Here is a 20,446-nt window from a genome sequence, read left to right on the forward strand (position 1 = left end):
GCATATGGTCCAATCATATAAGTGCTTTGTTAGATACAAGAACATACTACACAATATTGTTTCATCTATCATACACAACATTTGTGTTTTGCATGATTTTTTGTTGAACATCATTTGTCTTACAAACGATGCATGATCGTGTTTTAACTTGAGTGTTTTCAACATTTAATCAAAATCATAAGGTGTTTAATTTTTTCTTAACTATGTATCTACCCTTTACAGATAATTGAAAAAAAAAATATACACAGGAATATTGTTTTCCCACGTAAGTCACATACTCATAAACGTAACCAAAATGCAAATCAGAAAGAGAAACTTATCCAAATATGGGATCCTAAACTTCCACCTAACAAGCTCACATAATAAAAAGTTATCTTATACAACTTCTAGGTTGATATATTTGATGAACATAAAACATCTATCATTGCCAACTAGTTTATACCTCTTTCAATAATACATTTTGATGTGTTGCATCACATTTTGTCCACAAAAATATTTATCCTTTTATCACACATTTACTCATTTGTTTCCATAAACACTAGATAATTGCAAGTCATAATGTAAATCATAACTATTTATTAAACATAAACATTATTTATGTTGATGGATATGTGCTTTTGTTGATTCAAAGAAAACAAAAAAGTTAAATACGACGATAAAAAATTTAAAAATATAAAGATAATACTAACATAAACAATACAAAACACATGTAACAACAATGTAAGCAAATTCATATATAATACTCAAACAACACATTTAACAAACTCAATTAATAGATATGTACAACTTGCGATTGATGTGGTTACAATTTTTTTCTTATTTTTTTCTTATAGATGTCTTTTTTACGAGTTTTTAACTTGATTTGAATGTGTGTGGTCCTATATAACTACTTCTATCAATGGATATTTGGTGTTTCTTTATGTACCTCCATTAGCACTCATACTTTTTAAATACAAAAAATACCTTTTATTCAATTGATGTTTTTCATTTCGAAATAAGTGATTCAGAAAAACTCCGGATTCTATAATCTTTTAGATTCTATAATCTTTTAAAAAATACATCATAGATTATATAATCTATAAGGTATTTAGATTCGAATATATCTTCCGAATTTTATAATAAAAAATATATTTTTTTAAGAAAAAAAATTTAATATTGTAGAATCCAAAAAAATATTTTCAGTCCTTTAAATTATACAATGGACTTGTAAATTAAAAATATTATGGATTTGGATAATCCAAGATGTATTTTTTTTTTTAAAAAAAAACATTTAGAATTGTAGTATTCATAAGATATTTTTTTGTTCAAAAATATTTTTTGAATTCTCCAATCTGAAATGTATAAATAGAAAAAAATACATCTTAAATTATAAAATCCAAAATATATTTTCATATTTAAAATACTTTATAGATTTTATAATTCAAAATAAAAAATTTAAAAAAATAAAATGATCTTTTGGACTCACCTCCTATGAGGTGCAAATAGCCTCTACATTCCTATAAAGTGTTCATAACTATAACACTATCAAATGTATCCTTGTCAACAAGTATTATCTAGGTAAAAAAAATAAAAATCACACGCATCAAAGTGCATTCAATCAATACAAGATGAATGGTGAATTAACCTAGTTTTATGTACTGAGTTTGGGTAAGATGGTCTGAGTGAGATAAACGTTAGTAATGGATAACAAAATTGGATTCAATTCATTAAGTTGAACACATTGTATACTGGATTCCATGCATTAAGATGAACTCATGGTAGACCAAACAACTCTTCAACCTTTAAAAAATGCACCTAATAATAAATACACCATTGTATTCAAATTTTATTTTTAATTTATTATATGTTATGAGAAAACTGAGAGTTGATGAACAAAAATAATATTAAAACTTTAAAAAAATTATAAGTTTATGAGAATTGAGAAATTAGTTGGTGTGGTATTTTTTTTTTATTTGTCATGTATTATTACATATTATATGGAATATTTTTTTTTTAATTATAGAGTCTTTAAGATGTTTTTTAGATATATACAAATTTAAACATAGTAACGGTTTTGTCCTTAAAACACGTCTCGAAGGGTGAAAGGAAAGAAGAAGTATATAAACTGCCTTTGACCTCGATTTTTGAGAGATGTGAGACTATATTGGCATTGACATACGGGAACAAACCCCCCAGTCGAGGTCTAAGGGGAGTGGATCCCCGTAGTTGAGGGGCGAAGGAGCCTCTTCGACCCCACGGTGGGCGCCATTGTTCCGACCTCAAGTTATTGGACAACATCGCTAGGGTTGTCCGCTTTGGAAGTCGGTGCTCCGTCACGGTTTTGTCCTTAAAAAACGCCTCAAAGGGTGAAAGGAGGATGAAGTATATAAACTGCCATTGACCTCGATTCCTGAGCGATGTGAGACTGTATTGACATACGGGAACAATACCAAATCCCTATTTTGTAAATAAAATGATGTGAATCGAGATAGAACGATTCATTTATAAGTTATATTAAGGTGATTTAATTAATTAAATTTAATTTTTGTACTTGTATACAATAATTATAAATTATTATAATTTATTTTATTATTGATTTCTTGTTATTTGACATTTTATGACACACACGCTACTAGGTTTTCTTTCGTATATCCTCGTGACGGCATTGGCACCATCATGGTATGTTTAGTGTTTAACAACTATTTGTCGTTTCGATACTTAAATTTTCTAATAAATATATAATAAATAACTTAATTAAATAATACATTTATTTAATATTAATTAGTTAGGTAAGAGATACATTAATACAACACGAAAATATGTATAATTTATAAAATATGAAAATATAAAGACACAAATTTATATATTATATAACTATGAATTATATATATTGACAATAAAAATTTATGTACATAAATATATTTTAATTTTTTTAGCATAAAAATATTTTTTATAACTTGTTAAAAAATTTGTTTTTTATTTTTATAATTTTATTTTTTATTTTTATAATCATAATAAAAATTTATATAATAAATTTATGTTTTTAAAAAATTAATGTATTTTTTTTAAAATTAGATTAAAAGCGTGTTAAAATTATCAGAAATTCAAATATTTTTTGAATTAGATATTTCACCTATACGTATCTTAGATGTATTTAATACGTGTCCGATACAGACACACCATTTAAGAAAGTATCTAAATCTAATACTTTTGATTTATTTTAATAAATAAAAATATTTAAAAATAATAATAATATATTAAAATAAATTATTATCCACAGAGGAAAAAGAAAAATAACAGTAGCAACGTTTACGAAATCTTATCCAGCAATCAGTTACCCTTACTCACACTATCTTCTCTGCGCATCTCTTTTCCCACCTTAAACCCCTCAAAACAAAACCCAGCACCACCATGACTACTTCTTCCACTACCTCCACCTTCTTCTTCTCTTCGCCACCTCTCTCTCTCAATCCCCATTCACATCGCTCTCTCCTTCCCTTCAAACTCAAACCACTCTCCATTTTCCACTCCCCTCTTCTCCTTCGCACGCCCTCCAGGTCTCCACGTAACCCTTTCCTCACCCGCGCCGACGACGATGACGGTGACGCTGCCGGTCCTGACCACTACGAGATGGATGAGGACGAAATGGAGGAGCTCGACAACAAGAAGGACTTCGACATCGAGTACGACCCCCTACTCCCCGCCGCCGTCGCTGCCGACGATGACATTACCATCGTCGAGAGCGGCAGCTTCGTCTCCACTCAGGGCTGGAACTCCGACACCGTCGTCGACTACAAAATCAACGAGGACGAATTCCACAAGATCAGCCTTCTCGATTGCGACTTCTTCATCCGCAAGCCCCCCGACCCCGACAACGACGTCTACGATTTCAGAGAGGTTCGTAACCCTACTCCGCTTCCATTTCCAGTTCTGCCTTTTCGTTCTTGTCGCTTTCAACTTTTCATCGTTGAATACTTGAATTGAATCTCTGTTCGTAGATGTACGTCACTCCTCCAGATACAGATGTTTATTCAGTTCCCAGGGTTCTCGCTCCAATGCCCCAGAAGGTAAGTTTCACTTCATTTAGTCTGTTTTCTTGGAGTAATTCATTTTTTATATAATATTTAATGTGTCTTTAATGAATACCGTCTTTTTGGTCAAATGTGTAGTACATTAGATGTGCGCAGAGTGATTATGCAAGCTACAATGTGACAGAGCCACCGATTGATGCGCCTCGAGATCCTTTATATAAAACTGAGAGGGATGTTCTGAAGGTATGAACAGTTTGTTCTATTTGAGGCTGCAAGTAACACGTCAATTGCAGTTACTGTGCTTCTTACAATTCTGTGTTTTAACTAAATCTAATGAAAAATTGGGGATAAGAGATGGATATACGAATTAGAGGAAGAGTAAATGTGACTGTTTGGAGCATTGCTTGCTTTAGAGTTTGTCTCAAGAGCTGTGAGATATTACTGAATAATCCTCTTACAGAATCCAGTGCGGCAATGAGCTTTAATTTAGTTGTCTCAGGAATACAATTCTTTCCCACTTGTAGGTAATCTAGGGTGAATGAAGTAATCTTCATTTGGGCCCAGGACCACTCTGACTGATTAATTGTTTATATATATATATATATTATAAATGACATCCTTTCTTCATTATTGGAGGTTTTAGGAATATTAGATGTTTGAACAAGATATGAACTAACGAGGCTGGTAAATCTTGTTCTATTCATCGTTATGCCTCTGGAAAATTCATTCGTACTTTTATGCATAAATATTGCCTGCTAGAAGCTGTGGAAATTCTGATCTGGTTTTGATTATGTTGGGATTTTTTCCCCCTCTCCTTGAAGATGGTAGTTGTTTCTCGCTCCTTTCCTTATAGGTATCATAGTATAGGGAATCTGTTCTAAATTTATATCAACACGTCCAAGCATTAGAAAAAAAGAAATTAACATAGTTACTAGTTTTTTTTGCTAAGATGTCTCCCTCATTGATCTTATTTCCTGTCACAGGTGTACTTGACAAAACACTACAAAAATCGGAGGTTGGGTGATCATGAGTTTGTGCTAGATTTCGAAGAGATTTATGTTATTGATTCCAAAACCAAGTCAATTACCAGAGCTAAAGTTTTGGTAATTATTTTTTGTTAATTCTCAGTACAGTTGCTTGTGGAATGTTTTCTGCTGGTTATTGCAGAACTAGTCTTCCATAGTCATTTTTCTCAGCCTTGAATTTAGATTACCTTTATTGTTTTACTGTTAAACAATTTCCTTCTTAGTGCTAGACAGTGTATTCTTGGAACCTTTTCTAAAACGTAATGTTCTTGCATATAGCTCTAGGATCTTAGGTAAAAATCCTGGGAAATACCATCGCATGATAAAGCTCGGGTTTAATTTATGGGATTCTTGCCAACTTCTATGTTGAACTGTTGTTTTCTATATGCATACATGTGTTGAAGTTTCATGTCAATTAGAGATATTACCAATGCAATCCTTATAAAGTTCGAGCAGTTCCCCCTTTATAAGCAGAATTTGTCAGGTTGAGCTGAATTCTAGTCTAAATTTTAAGATGATATCAAAGCCCATCTTAGATCTTAGGTCCCGAACGACTGATGTGGGCTCAGAAATGTTGTTCATTCCACCTCTGCAAATTTCTAGTTGTTAGTCGAGAACTGAGATTGATATTGTGTTTTTGTACAACTTTTTGTGTTGGGTATATATCAATTGCTGTATGATTTCTTATACTGCATATAAGCATGACAACTCTAGTCCAGCAGATGGCTTTTCCAATTTCTGGCTTTACATTATTTTATTGTATGTGATTTAGAATTCTTGCTATAATAAAGTTTCCTTCTCTGGTAAACTATTTCTGAAGAATGTCTATGAAAACTGATGACTGTTTTAATTTTTTCTGGCAATGACCTTATTTTGCATTTTACTGCCTTAAGAAAACTTATGAATCCAACCAAAACTGCTGGATTCTAATTGATGTGTCAGAACTTGTAAGTTGTTACCCTGATTGAATTTCTTTGCCTTGCATGGCTCTTCCACTTGTCGCTTTAAGTGCTTAAGGAGAGTTTTCTCATAAACATGGGAACGCTTTTTTTTCCCTTCTCTCTTCCCACTCACACTCCATCCAGGCTTTTATCTCTCTGTGAGACAACTGTTATAAACGTGGGGATAATTGTGACTCATTCTTGAGTTGTCCATAATGTTAATATTTACACTAATCATGAGTTGGCATTTCTGTAGGTAACAGTTCCAGGAGGGAGAACAAGAGATAGAAGGAGCGACTTACTTGTTATATCTGATCGTGGGAGCTCCTTCAAGATAATACATGCGGTGACTATTTCTTCCCCGAACCATTTGCTATTTATCTTGACATTATACCTCTGATATGCCATCTTATTTGCAGAGTGAAAAAGAGGATCCAACGACTGTTATAGAAAAACAAGAGTGGGAGACTAGCAGAGCAGAAATGGAGAGACATCTTAAAAAGCTAAGAGACTTCAGCATTTCAAATTGGTTTTGAGTGATAAGAAGGTATTCCAAGAATGCGTCATGGATATACACAGTATGGCAGGGAGGTCGAACTTGGGCACGCGATAAAGGGCAATTAGACTCAACCTTTCATTTCGGAAATTGTGTGCCAGTTGCTTGATCATATGTGTATTTTGTTGTAACCTGTTGAAGATGCGGCTGTTGGAATTCAATAATCTATGAGAATGATCTGCCAAAAATGCTGTTATGACCTACAGCTGAATGTAGTCTGGAATCTGGTTGGGATATATAGACCTGAGATTTTGCACCAAACTCTGATCAAACCCACTGAATTAAGAATAGAATATTTCTTCACAGACGCATGTATATATATGCTATTGATTAAGGAATGAGACGAAATCACAGTTCAAACTTCAAAATTATTTTGTAAAGAGTTGCAATTATATAATACCTTCTCAAAATACCTTGAAAGTTACTGTCTGTTTTTAAAAATCTGCTCAAAATAATTAAAATTGTCTTTTAGAGAACTTAATCAAACCCACCGTTTTTGTAAAAGCAATTAATTTAAATAAAAGTTTTTTCTTGAAAAAAAGATGAAAAAAATCACTCTTATTTTAATTACTTTTAAATAAATTCTACCCTTTTCATAATCAATCCTCGAATTTCATTCATTCTAAAAATATCTCTTTCTACGATCATTGACTTACCTTAAATTAACAGTTTATATCGACAGTTGAAATACAAGACGAGTTAGAAAATTCTTTTCGCTAAAATTATAAGGCGAGAGATAGTTTATAAAAGCGTTTGTTAAAAATTTACAAGACGAGATAGGTTAAAGTTGATTACATGAAAAATCCTTTGTAAGAAAGAAGTAATTTTATTTCAATGAAGTTAAATGTTTCGGTTAATTTTGTGTTCTATTTGATACATTTAATTTTTAAAGTGCAAAATTGTCATTTCAATTTTTTTGTTAATCTAGAAATCACGAGCATATCAGAAGTGTGGATCACCTTACATGCTTGGAATGGAGTAAAGACCACGCAATAAAACACTCTTGGGTGCTGATTCAACTAAAATCTAAACAATTTCTGTCTCACAACGCTAAAGAATTTATCTGCTTTAAACCTTATCTTGTTACTCATGATATTATTTTTCGGCTTTGATGTCCTCACACCATGAGAAAAATGATTTTATTGAAAGAAAACACCACTATATAATTGATATGGTCTTGCATTGCTTGCTACAGCATGTCTTCCAATTACTCGGCTGAAGCCTTCAGCACAACAACATTCATAATCAATGTTTTACCTTCTTCTAGTATTCACTAGGACAACCTATATCATATGTTTTTTAACAAACAACCTAACTATAATTTCTTTTAATATTTTGGTTGTGCAAACTACCCTTTACTTAGACCATATAACAAACATAAGTTTGCTTTTCGTTCCACTATTTGCATGTTTATTGGTTACAATCTTACACATAAAGACTACCTATGCTTATCACCAACTGCTAAACTTTATATTAGTTCCACTATTTGCATGTTTATTGGTTACAATCTTACACATAAAGACTACCTATGCTTATCACCAACTGCTAAACTTTATATTAGTTGTCATGTTTTATTTGATGAAAATGTTTTCTCATTTCTCTCACATTTTTCTACTATATCTTGTGTTGATCCTGATATGATTTCTACTCATCCTTCAACTCTTGCTTTAATACCATCTTCTACTATTATTCTTTCTTTTGTTGTCACTCCTGATATCACTCATTTTATGCTTGTATCTCCATCTCTAACCTCTTATGTAGATCTGCCGTCTTCCCCTCTCATTCAAAACAACCATCCCATGATTACTCATGGGAAGTATGATATATTCTAACCCATAACCCACACTATATTTGTCCAATATTTTTCTATTCGCACAACAGTTAACGATGTTCTTCACCAACCTCATTGGTATGCTACTATGCATGAAGAATACAAAGCTCTATGTGCAAACCAAACCTGGACCTTGACTACTTTACCTCCTTACATTCAACCTATTGGTTGCAAGTGAGTTTTTAAAAATAAATATAATCTTGATGGCACCTTACACAAACACAAAGCGAGGTTGGTTGCCAAAGGTTTTCATCAACTTGAAGGTTTGGATTACTCTAAAACATTTAGTCATGTAGTCAAACCAGCTACAATACACATTATTTGCACCCTAGCTTTATCATCTAATAGGCATATTAATCAAATAAACTTTAATAATGATTTTTTTTATGGTGATTTATAAGAGAACGTCTTCATTCTTCAGCCCCTTGGTTTTGAATCTATAAATTCCAATCTTGTTTGGAAGCTACATAAAGATATTTATGGCCTCAAACAAGCCCCACGATCATGGTTTCAAAAGTTAAGTATTGTTCTTTCATCTTTTGCTTTCAATATACTAAATCTTACTCATCGCTATTCATTAAGTCTCACAATAAAGTTACTTTGTTTGTCCTCATTTACGTGGATGATACTTTCTTGGCAAGCTTCATTACTTTCTTGGTGTAGAAACATTGTGGACAACTCATGGCTCTCTTCATCTTTCACAAAATAAATATATTAAAGATCTTTTACATAAATCAAGCATGCTTTTGTCAAAATCTCAACCTACACCCATGGTTTCTTCTCCTTGTTTATCTCAGAATGACACTACAACTTTTAACAATGCCTCGTTATATTGCTCTATCGTCGGCTCCCTTCAATATCTTCTTATCAGACGTCCTAAACTCTCTTACAATGTCAATAAGGTTTGCCAATTTATGCACCATCCTAAGCAACATCATTGGAAGGTCGTGAAGCGAATTCTCCACTACCTTGTAGGGTCTCAGACTCATGGTCTTCTCCTTTGCATGTCTTCTCAACTTCCTCTTCAAGCTTATGTTGATGCTGATTGGGACTCAAATTCAGATGATAGAAAATCCACCACTGGGTATACAGGTAGTCTCACGAAGCACTACCGAAGTTGAATACCGCAGTATAGCAACAACCTTAGTAGTAATCAAGTGGACAACCAATCTGCATATCTATCTCGTCGGTTATTTCTTATCAATTAATCACATATAAAATGAACTGATGTTTAAATTTGTTGTTTTTATAATAATTATTTTAAATTTCGTAACAATATTGGTTTGCAAATTATTTCAGTGGATAACATATTTAGACTAATACTATATCAAAATTAAACTCCTAAATAAATAAATAAAAATTATTTTCTAATATTATAAAACAATTTTATAATGTCATTTAATTATTAATAAACATATATTATGTAAAATTTTATTTACCTTTATAGTAATTATGTAAAAATTTACAATATTCAACATTTGCAATTTATTATTAGTAAAAGAATATACATCAAAGTAATTAAATATTTTATAAAAAAAAACTCCACCAACCTAAACTTAAGCACACTGAGAACTTACCTCACACGACAACCACTAACTTTGTTAGGAAAAAATGAAGGTATGAAGCTAGATCCATTTACAAGTATTTAATAGAGTTTTAAAATGTTAAACATCAATAGTCAAAATATTTTCTAGCTCATTCAAGAATTTTTTACATATATGATCACTATGAGATCACGAATCTCTACCATACAGTGTAAAAGTGAAAGACACTTTAGTTTTCTGATACACGTCCCTCTTAATTTCTCTCTCTCAAAGAAAATCATGAAATAGAAACTAATTTTAGAGACAACAAATAATTAGTTGTTATACTAACTAAATTAGAGACCAATTTAGAGACTAATTTTTTTTTTATTCTAAATTAGTTATTATTATTTTTAAATAGTTTCTAAATTCGTATCTAATTATAGCTACCAAGGTTTTAACTACCAATTATTTAGATTCTAAATTTGGTAGCAAAAACTTTGGTATATATCAATTTAGAAACTAATTTACAAACCAAAAATTTGTTTAATTTTTTAAATGATCTCTAATTTAGTCACTATAGCAAGTAATTATTTTTTATTTTTAAAATTGATTTCTATTTCATGATTTTCTTGTACCTATTATACTTCCTCAACGCTTTCCTCGTACATTCATTCACATTTTCTTCTTAATAAACTCTTAGAAACACATGACCCTCCTTCAAATTTATCAGCATAAATAGTATTTACCCAAAACCAAACAAAGGCTAAAGGTTGTAACAATAGAGTTGAGTGGTGAAAGTGGCAAGGGCTGCAATGTTTATTTGTGTATAACTAGAATCTCTCTAGTTGAATTCCCTTTTAGGGTGTGCCTATGTTTGCAGCTCTTACCATTAGAGGCCTATCATAAATGAAGAGATGCAGAAAAGATGAGATGTTGAAAATGAAGCACGCAAAAAATGAAGCAGGGAAGGTTTCCTTTACCCTAAGGTCAGATTGTGGAGGTTAGTACTGTAGTAGTAAACTAACTTTGAGTACAATGCATGGCCTCCTAGCCTGCATATATAGATCAGATGCTGTTAAATCAAAACCTTAGTTGCTTCCCAAACAAAAACAGCTTTCTGAAATTGACTAAGAATGGTTAATGGAAGTTGAAGAGTTGGAGAAAAAAAAAGGGCTATCTCTGCTAAATCAAGTACATATATAGATTGCCATTAGGTGAACCCTAGCTGTTCTCTTCAAAGTCTCTTTTCCTGCACTGCCCTGTTAGATCATATTCATATTCAAATTTAACCCACAAAACTCTCATTTTATTTGGGAACCAACTTATTTTTTTTAATGATTACTGATTTACTTTATACTTTACTTGATTTTCAGTGTTATTAATAAGTAATTTTGAATTCTTAATATCCATTTGTCAGTAAAATTCTCTTACAGTGTAAATTTTTTGAGTTTCAACTAATAATTATTAAGAATAAAAAGAGGTTACTCCGAGTCCATTTTAGTAAGTCTGAATCTAACCTATTTAAAATGAAGTTTTAGTTTGACCTCTTACATGTTATAAATATTTTTTTTTTAATCTAGCTTTATTTGCATACAAAATTTGCCTAGTTATGTACATCCAATATAACATAATAAATTATTTATTTAAAATTTTCAAAACAAAGTATTCGTCTTTCAATAATCTTATAAGTTTGATATATTACGAAAATTGACATATTATAATTTTTCTTGGTTTAAAAATGAGATTCTCAGAAATTTTGTATTTTTAATAAATTTAATTTTAATAATGTTAATGCAACGGGCATCTATTTTAACGAATTTTTTTACCACAATTTATAAAATATATAAAAATATTAACTTTTGATAAGTTAAAATTAATTTATACAAACTTGAAATACAAATTTAGAAAAAATATTTTTTTTTATACAAGCTAATTTTAATTTTTGAAAAATTTCATTTCATTTTTTTATATTTATATATACTCCTAATTTTTTTTCAGTACCATTAAAAGGATTCTTCACGTTCAATAAACTCCAGTATAATATATTTTGTACCAATGGTGCTGGATATATACAGTGGAAAGAACTGATCCCCAAATATGATGATCAATATTTGAATATTTATTAAAGAATTTTTTTTCATTATATTTTTCATTTATTTTATTTAAATGGGTTCTTCTATCAATAAAATATTTAATCGAATTTCTCAATTTAATTCCTTTATGTTTTATGTGTCAAAAATTAATAGTTGATAACACATCGATTACAATTGCACTTAGATCAATAAAAATAGTTAGTTATTTTTAATTAATAATAGCATAAATTATAATTTATTTCGAAATTATCATTACATTATGTTATAGTTATATTTGATGAGATTATTCTTAGTTTAAAAACACTTAATTTCAACAATAAATGGTTCATGTAAAACAACCCACCAATTATTCCAAAACCAAACCAATTGAGTTAGAGAGAAATAAGAAGTAACACCAAAAATCCGTAGATTTTTTTTTAATTATTATTTAATAATATTATTTTTTGTCAATTATTATATATACTATGTCAATTATAATTAATATTAGAATGCTATGACAATTATAATTAATATTAGAATTAAACTGTATAGATGAGAGTTAAAGTCAAATTTCTTGAGGAATGTGTATAGAAATTTTAACCATTACACCAATTAAGTTTTATTGTCATGTTATGATTATTATTATTAATATTATTCATATTATTAATATAATACTAATTATATTATTTAAATTATTATATTAATTTTATAATATTAATAATATGTATACTTATTAGTTATGGTTATTATTATTTATGAATATTAATTATGATTTTATAATTATTCATATTATAATAATATTTTTAATATTATGTATATAATTATTATGATAATAGTTGGTAGGTAATAGAGATCCGTAGATGATAGTTCATAGGTAATAATAAAGATTCATGGATAATAGTTGGTAGGTAATAGAGATCCGTAGGTAAAAGTTGATAGGTAATAAGATTTGTGGGTAATAGTTGGTAGGTAACGAATTCAGAATATGTGGTAATGTCCGTAGGTAATATCCGTAGGTAATGTTGAATTTACCTACGAACTCAAATCTATGGATAAAAATTCGTAGATAATACTGATTTTTTTTGTAGTGTTCCTAACACACCAGATCTCGCTAACCACCACAATCTAGACATTCCCCATGACCAAATTAATAGGATTATGTACATTACACAAGTTAAACTGCAAGAAATTGGAATGAGGGTTAAAAGAATCAATCGACTTCAACCCCTAACTATGCATAACAACAACTCCACACTAACCAAGCGAAGCGACAACGAAAAAGCAAATGAGAAGAAGTCTCATCTTTTTTCCTGCACAAGCTACACACGATATTTTCAACCAAACCCACAATCTCATGTCTTACCAAATTAACTTTGGTTGTGATATTGTTTTTCAATACCCTCAACAAAATGGGTCGAAGCCAAAACTTTAATCTTCTAAAAAACCTTAAATAATTGATGCAGAAACTCCTTATAGAAAAACATAAGCAGACTTAAATTGAAAACTCTAAACTTGTGACATCTTTCCAAGTCCACTTATCAACTTTTTCCAAATTAAGCACAAAATCTTGCCCCACCTCCAAAAGTTGATTGACCTGATTCTTCTCCCAAACAAAAAGGCTCATTTTCCAAACCAAATCCAACTCCCACTCATTGTTAACCCATGTCCCGCAACATTCCAACGAAGCTTCTTTAGAAACACTAAGAGAAAAAAACATTGAGAATTTACTCTTTAGGTCATTACCCACCTATCTGTCCTCCCAGAGCTTAATAGATTTCTTATTACCAACTTCCCAAACAAAACGGTCTTTGAAACTCCTACCCCAACCCTCCATCTTCCAGAGCGCATTCAAATTTCTCCACCAAAGGAAATCTTTGTTGTTTAAACCTTTTTCAAGCTTCTTCATCCTCTATACTTAGACTCTAAAACCTCCTTCAAAACCACCATTGTTAGAGTCCAACCGTCAAATCCATTTACTTAACAAGGTTAAATTAAAAAAAAACTTGATGTTAATAATACCAAGCCCGCCAGCTTCCCGAGGCTCACACACCTTATCCCAAGAGGCCCACACGATCTTCCTCCCTTCCGATTCCCAACCTTACAAGAAATTCCTCTGAAGATTCACAATCTTTTTCAACACTACTGAATGAACCTTAAACATGAACAGATAAAACAACGGGATAGACGAGAGAACATACTTTATCAAATTTATTCTTAAAAAAATAAAACTTATTAGTTCCTCGTAAACATGCTTCATAAAAATCTTATTATACATAAATGTTTTAATAAAATAAGTTATATTTTACCAAAAAAAAAGTTTTTTTCCTTAAAAAATAAGAACGGGTTTAGGTTTAAGACTATTTAAAGTTGAAAAAAGAGTGTAATTTATCTAATTTTAACTTTCAAGTTGGCAAACAAATATTAATGAAAAAAATTGAATTTAGTTAATGCATTTTTCAATGATGTTGCAGATTGTTGCTTCTTTTATGCGTGACACTAATTAAATTTCTTCCTTGAGCGCTTGCAGGTAATATATGTTGGAGAAATTCGAGTCCTTTGCGAGCTTTTCAGCTTTTGTGTTAGCTAGGGACACAAAATGAGAATAAGTACATGTTACGTGGATCACATTTCTATTTACAATAGTTGAAAGTATAGTTTTTTAATTAATATTAATAATAAAAACAAAAACTTCAAAAAGTTATCTAGAGATCATTGAATTCAACTGAATGTTTTACTGTTCTATGAACAGTTTATATTGCACAAGATAAAAAGCAGTTAGCTATGAGTGAGACCCACTTATTAACCCCAATTAAAGAAGGTGAGATGAATATGCTCTTCAATGTTCCACGCGTTTGACCAAATTAATGAAACACTTCTGCATAATATTTTAAGCCTTCTCAATGTGATGCAACAAAATTGCATTCACCAAGACCCAACTCTAATTCTTATCAGTGGAATTAAATGCTGTTGCATTGCATCTATGCAAACCGAATACCAGTTCAGGGTTTTCAGTAGTTTTGTTTCCCTCTTTTTGCAGCTACGAAGTGTTGTTTCTGTCACATTGTTTGGAGTTAGACCTAACACATTTTTTAGAAGAGTCATTACTAACACATATATATATGTCCCTTTAAAAGACTTGAAAGACATACAAATAAGATTAAATTATATAAATAAGACTTACAATTTCATGTGCACTACTAGTGTGGTGCAGTTTACATTTTATGAGTAAGTTTGATGTAGATACTGTTGCCAAATCTTCACACCAGAAAAGACTATAAATCCGTAACAAGTGTTTATGGAACAAATGAAATATTACAATAGTGGGATGCATCTATTTCTGATTTGTTGGGAGCTTTTGTGAATAAGGTTGTTTGTTTTGGACAGATTAATAAATATTTTGGTTGTATTGTTCATTGATGCTAGATATTCAAGGTGTAAAGTACCAATACATAGATTATTTAGTTTTAGATTATAAGTTACATGATATATTAAAAGATGCAGTAGAATTTTTGAAACATGGGGACATTTCCTTGTAGCAGGTAGCATGTAAGATATATAGCTGTAGTAAGATGTATACATAAGTTCTCCCTCTTGAGTTTGTCATGTCAAGCAATCTTGCAGCCATATCTATAGCTAGTGATTTGAGGGTTGCAGTTTCTACCAACCACACCTTTCAAATCAGGGGTTCCAGTTAGGGAGTCACCATTTACTAGTGCATGCTTGTCCAAACTCCAATTCATCATATCTTTGGTCTTCCATTAATTTGATGGATAAGCTTGAGCCTTCTCCTTTCCATTGTGGTTGCAACATTTTCATTGTTTTCCCCTATACCCTTTTACACATTACTTTAAAAAGCTTTTATTCCTTGCACACAAATGGGAATAATAATCCTTTCCTTTCGATTTGATGGTTGAGCGCCCCACAACTAGTTACCACTACCCGTCATTCAAACCCTAGAAAACTTAATCAGTCACACCCACCAATACAACTTAATTAAACTCCAATTATAACCTTGTTTTAAAGTGAATAATTTAGTACACCCTCAAAATACACGTACTCTTGGAAATGACCAAGGGTTAAGAAAATGGATCACAAGTTCAAAACTGAAGAATTACACAAAGCCAAATTAATAAACGTGAAATAAAGGCATGCAGTTGAATTGGCTTTGTCACAAACCCTTAAACAAACACTTCCTTTCTGTGCCACTCAGAAAGTTGTTTATCCACAAACCCATAATGGAATGCTCCGCTATTACTTTTCTTGCTACTTGCTATATACCCCTCTTTATCTCTCCACTTCTTCATTCACTGCAGTTAAGAAACACAAAAGATAGAAAGAGAATAGAGGAGAAGGAAAGAAGAGAAAGGTTGTGAGTTTGTGAATTTGTGAGAGAGATGGGGAGGGGTAAGATTGAGATCAAAAGGATTGAGAACTCTAGCAACAGGCAAGTTACATATTCAAAGAGGAAGAATGGGATCCTTAAGAAGGCAAAGGAAATTAGTGTTCTATGTGATGCTCAAGTTTCCCTTATCATCTTTGGTGCCTCTGGAAAGATGCACGAATACATCAGCCCCTCCACCACGTAATTATAAGGACTTCTTTCACTTCTTCATCTTCCTATGCTAAGCTTTGCTTTTCTAGATTCCTAGTTTTCTCTTTTGTTTCATCAACAAGAGTGCAAAACTCACATCTACATCTACTTTTCTTTCTAGCTTAACTTGGATCTTTTTTTCTGCTGATCAATAAAAAAAACTTGGATCTCTTTATTGGTTAAGGTTGATTGACGTCCTAGACAGATACCAAAGAGCCTCTGGGAAGACCCTGTGGGACGCCAAGCATGAGGTAGCTAGGTTTTTTTTTTTCTTTGAAAAAAATATACAAAAGTTTTTTGCTTGATTTGCCTCCAATGAAAACATGTATATAGATAGTTGTTTGCATAAAATATGTTCAGTTCCAAGAACCGGTAATTCTGTGATTAGATCTAGATTTGGAAATGAACTCTCACGCTCCCTCTCTACATATATATTTTCCTACATCTTATATTAAAGAAAGGCAAGAACAGTGAGAATAGATATATGTCTATATGAACAGATCTGACTATAAAACAGTATTATTAACTCCCTTAATTCCTTTTCTTTGCAAAACTTTTTCAAAAGCCGAATGGTATACAAGAGTTGTTTGTAGGGATTAGGAACAAAGATGTGACAAATGTCTCTTCCTAGCTAGTGAGTACTCGGTCGATGGATCTCTCTCGACTACACGTTTCTTCACTGACAATGAAACCAGCCACTAGCTAGAGCCAGATCTACTGCAAATAATGTTCATTTATTTGACAAATTTTGCTTTCAACTCCACTTTTCTCTTTCTTTCTGGGGTGAACTAGCTAGGGACATAATATATGTATGTTCTGATTTAACACAATATTGTGGTTGATGCAGAACCTCAGCAATGAAATTGATAGACTCAAAAAAGAGAATGACAGCATGCAAATTGAGCTCAGGTATATATATGTATAACATTAATTAATTATTGCACCTTGATTATATATCCAACATCATGTCTTTCTGATCAAGTGTATATATATTTCAGGCACTTGAAAGGGGAGGATATTACGTCACTGAATTACAAGGAACTGATGGCTCTAGAGGATGCCCTTGAAAATGGCCTCAATGGCGTCCGTGAGAAAAAGGTAATAATGATTTAATGATTAAACTTATCACAGCTTCATTATTGGTTATCAAACACAAAAAAAACAAGTTCCTCAAACCTTTTCTTGTTTGTGCCATAGGTGGAAGTGCACAGGATGTTCAAGAGAAATGTAGGTCTTTTTCCAGTGTATAAGATGAGAAGTTAATCAGTCTTTATATCATAAGTTCAAAAATATTTTGTTTTAATATTACCCTTTTAAATAATTTTTATCTGTCATTCTTATCATTTAAGATAACTAATTATTCCCACTTGGTTCTATTAACATATATATATATATATATATATATATATATGATAAAAAGGATACTGACTCTTGTTTAATTCTTTGATATTGTTCAGGGCAAAATTTTGGAGGAGCAAAATAAGGAACTCAATTTTCTTCTGGTAAAGTGGCAATATGTGTGTGTATATGCGCATTAATGAGTGTTCACAACTTCTATCATTCATGTTTCTGATTTGGATCAATATCATTGTTCGTATGAAGGATTTGGTATCACATATATAGTTGCAGATGTTTAATAGTGATTTGATTTTTAACTAAAATGCATTTCAGTTAATTCAAGTTTTCTAATGAAAAATTGAAACATTTTGTCGCAGCTTATATTAACACGTAGCTTCAACTGTTCCTATATATGCATATGTGTGTGTGGAGCATATGATTAAGAATAGTGATTTTCTGTAGTACAAGTCAAGCACAGGTTTTAGATATTTGCATAATGCTTTAAATTCAAACTTACTTTTGTTATTGTGAACAAATCTCTTAAATAAAAAAGAATAAGAAGGTGAGAGATATTTTTGTATGAAATATTATATTTATAGAATATAAAAAGATAATGAATGTAAGGAGAGATCTAAAATAAAATATTTAAATTATATTTTTTTTAAAAATTATTTTTGCCAACAAATCTTTTAAGTTTAGGTAATTTTTTTCCTAAAATAATGTTGTTCGATTTTGGGAGATAGTTTTGACGCATTTTTAACTATTTTAAGGTGAGAAATTTAACCTATTATACTTATTCACGATTATTGAATCCAGTTGATGATTATACTGAAAAGATCTTAAACATCGTGAAATTTATGTGTACACTGAGTTCCATGAGCAACCACAGAATTTTTTTTTGATACTACTCTCTTTTTTTAATTTGTTAGTTTTGCATTAGACCCACTTTAGGTAATTTTTGTGTCTATTTGTAGTTAAAGAACAAGTTGAATTTGATAGTTTTCATATAAATAAATCTAATAAGACAAACTTGTGTCATGTTCCAAAATTAAAGGCAATCATTACTGTCTCTCTCTTATCTTAATACATATATTAGCATCATGACCACCATTTTTGTCACTCTTTCTATTTTGGTATGTTGTTGAAGGAAATTTATAGGATAATCCAGAGTGGGAAGATGATGAAGCATAAAATGAAACTAACACTATTATTTGACTTGTTATCTATGTATTACAGCAACAACATTTGGCACTAGAAGGTGTGGGAAACATGCATGGACAATGGATTTGAGAAGATGATAATTAAAGGGAGTGAATTCCCTTTATGCCAGATGCAGCTATACCCTAACACCAAATCTAGAAAAATGAATGCAGATTAATGGCTGCTGTCAAATTAATTCTGCTCAAACCCTTCAAAACTTATGTCATTTCCTATTTCGACCTATTTATGATAGCTCGGTGTAGACTCTGAGACTTGTTATACCACCATCATTGAATTTGGATTATCAAACTATCAATCACTATGTTTTCTGCTTCTTCAGATCTCTCTTATCATTATCATGCGTGGACAAATGTTAATCTATTTTTAAGATGATTATACTAATAATTACAAAATTTAATAGTGATTAATAAGCCACAGAAATTTGATACATGTATACTGTTACCTGCACACCATTTTATTTATTTACTTTTAGGGTTAATAAGCACTCAATAGATAAGTTAGAAGCATCAAGACCGAACTATCACTAAAAAAACCACTAAATATAAATAAGTTTAGAAATCATAATTAATTAATCACTAGAATAAATTAAATATTATTTTAGAAATTAAATTTTTATTAATATCTAAATTAGTTTTTATTATGAATAAATATATAAATTATTTTTTAAATTAATATCTAATTAAATATTAATATTTTGATTATCGATATTAGAATTTAAATTAGTTAATAAATAAAACTTAGTAGTTAATTAAATATCAATTTAAAAACTAATTTATAAATTTTATTAATAATACAATTTTTTTATGTTAATAATTTTTTAATATCTAATTCAATTAATATAATAATTAATTATTTTTTTCTATAATTAATTTTTATTTAATGATTGAACTCTATCAAGTCAACTTTGAAAAAATAAAATAAAATCATGTGAGCACTAAATGCATCCAAATCTCATTAATAACCACGTGATTCAAGTGATTTTGACTTACTATCTAACTATGTGACTTAACAAGTGTTAAGGGTAAACTGCAATTTACTTTCTTGTAGTTTAGATATTACGAAAAATTGCCGAGTTAAATCGAGTAATATATACTTGTTAGCTGGAAAGTTATTTGATAAAGTAGTTTTTATTATTTGAACTTTTTTTTAAAGAGTTTTCTGTTCATGTAAAATTTATCCCAAAGTTACAAAACTCTAATTGAAAAATTATTTCGCTGAAAATATCATATTATTAAGCAGTGACGAAATTGAATATATGAAGGAGATAAAGAGAGCATAAATAAAACTTTAAAAATAAAGAAAATAAATATTTGGATTCAATAGAGAGAATGAAAA

The 20,446-nt window shown here is 30.6% G+C and overlaps 1 protein-coding gene and 1 pseudogene across 1 annotated transcript; both read left to right on the forward strand.

The window, feature by feature from the left end:
* Nucleotides 1–3,298: 3,298 nt before the first annotated feature.
* Nucleotides 3,299–6,835, forward strand: LOC137821781 (PLASTID TRANSCRIPTIONALLY ACTIVE protein 6, chloroplastic). The gene is made up of 6 exons (XM_068626534.1): nucleotides 3,299–3,876; nucleotides 3,978–4,046; nucleotides 4,149–4,253; nucleotides 4,994–5,113; nucleotides 6,233–6,322; nucleotides 6,396–6,835. The coding sequence occupies exons 1-6, from the start codon at nucleotides 3,391–3,393 to the stop codon at nucleotides 6,510–6,512; spliced, it is 987 nt and encodes a 328-aa protein (XP_068482635.1). The 5' UTR covers nucleotides 3,299–3,390; the 3' UTR covers nucleotides 6,513–6,835.
* A 9,428-nt stretch (nucleotides 6,836–16,263) lies between these two features.
* On the forward strand, nucleotides 16,264–19,429 carry LOC137823042 (agamous-like MADS-box protein MADS9; annotated as a pseudogene).
* The last annotated feature ends 1,017 nt before the right edge of the window (nucleotides 19,430–20,446 follow it).

This window comes from Phaseolus vulgaris, chromosome 9 (assembly GCF_000499845.2).
Source record: "Phaseolus vulgaris cultivar G19833 chromosome 9, P. vulgaris v2.0, whole genome shotgun sequence".
In the NCBI taxonomy this organism is placed as follows: domain Eukaryota; kingdom Viridiplantae; phylum Streptophyta; class Magnoliopsida; order Fabales; family Fabaceae; genus Phaseolus; species Phaseolus vulgaris.

Bases quoted from the DNA above. Each gene is read 5' to 3' on its own strand.
- LOC137821781 (XM_068626534.1), top strand. From the start codon at position 3,391: ATGACTACTTCTTCCACTACCTCCACCTTCTTCTTCTCTTCGCCACCT. The intron at 4,254-4,993 runs GTATGAACAGTT...TTCCTGTCACAG, and splicing joins CTGAGAGGGATGTTCTGAAG to GTGTACTTGACAAAACACTA. The intron at 6,323-6,395 runs GTGACTATTTCT...TCTTATTTGCAG, and splicing joins CCTTCAAGATAATACATGCG to AGTGAAAAAGAGGATCCAAC.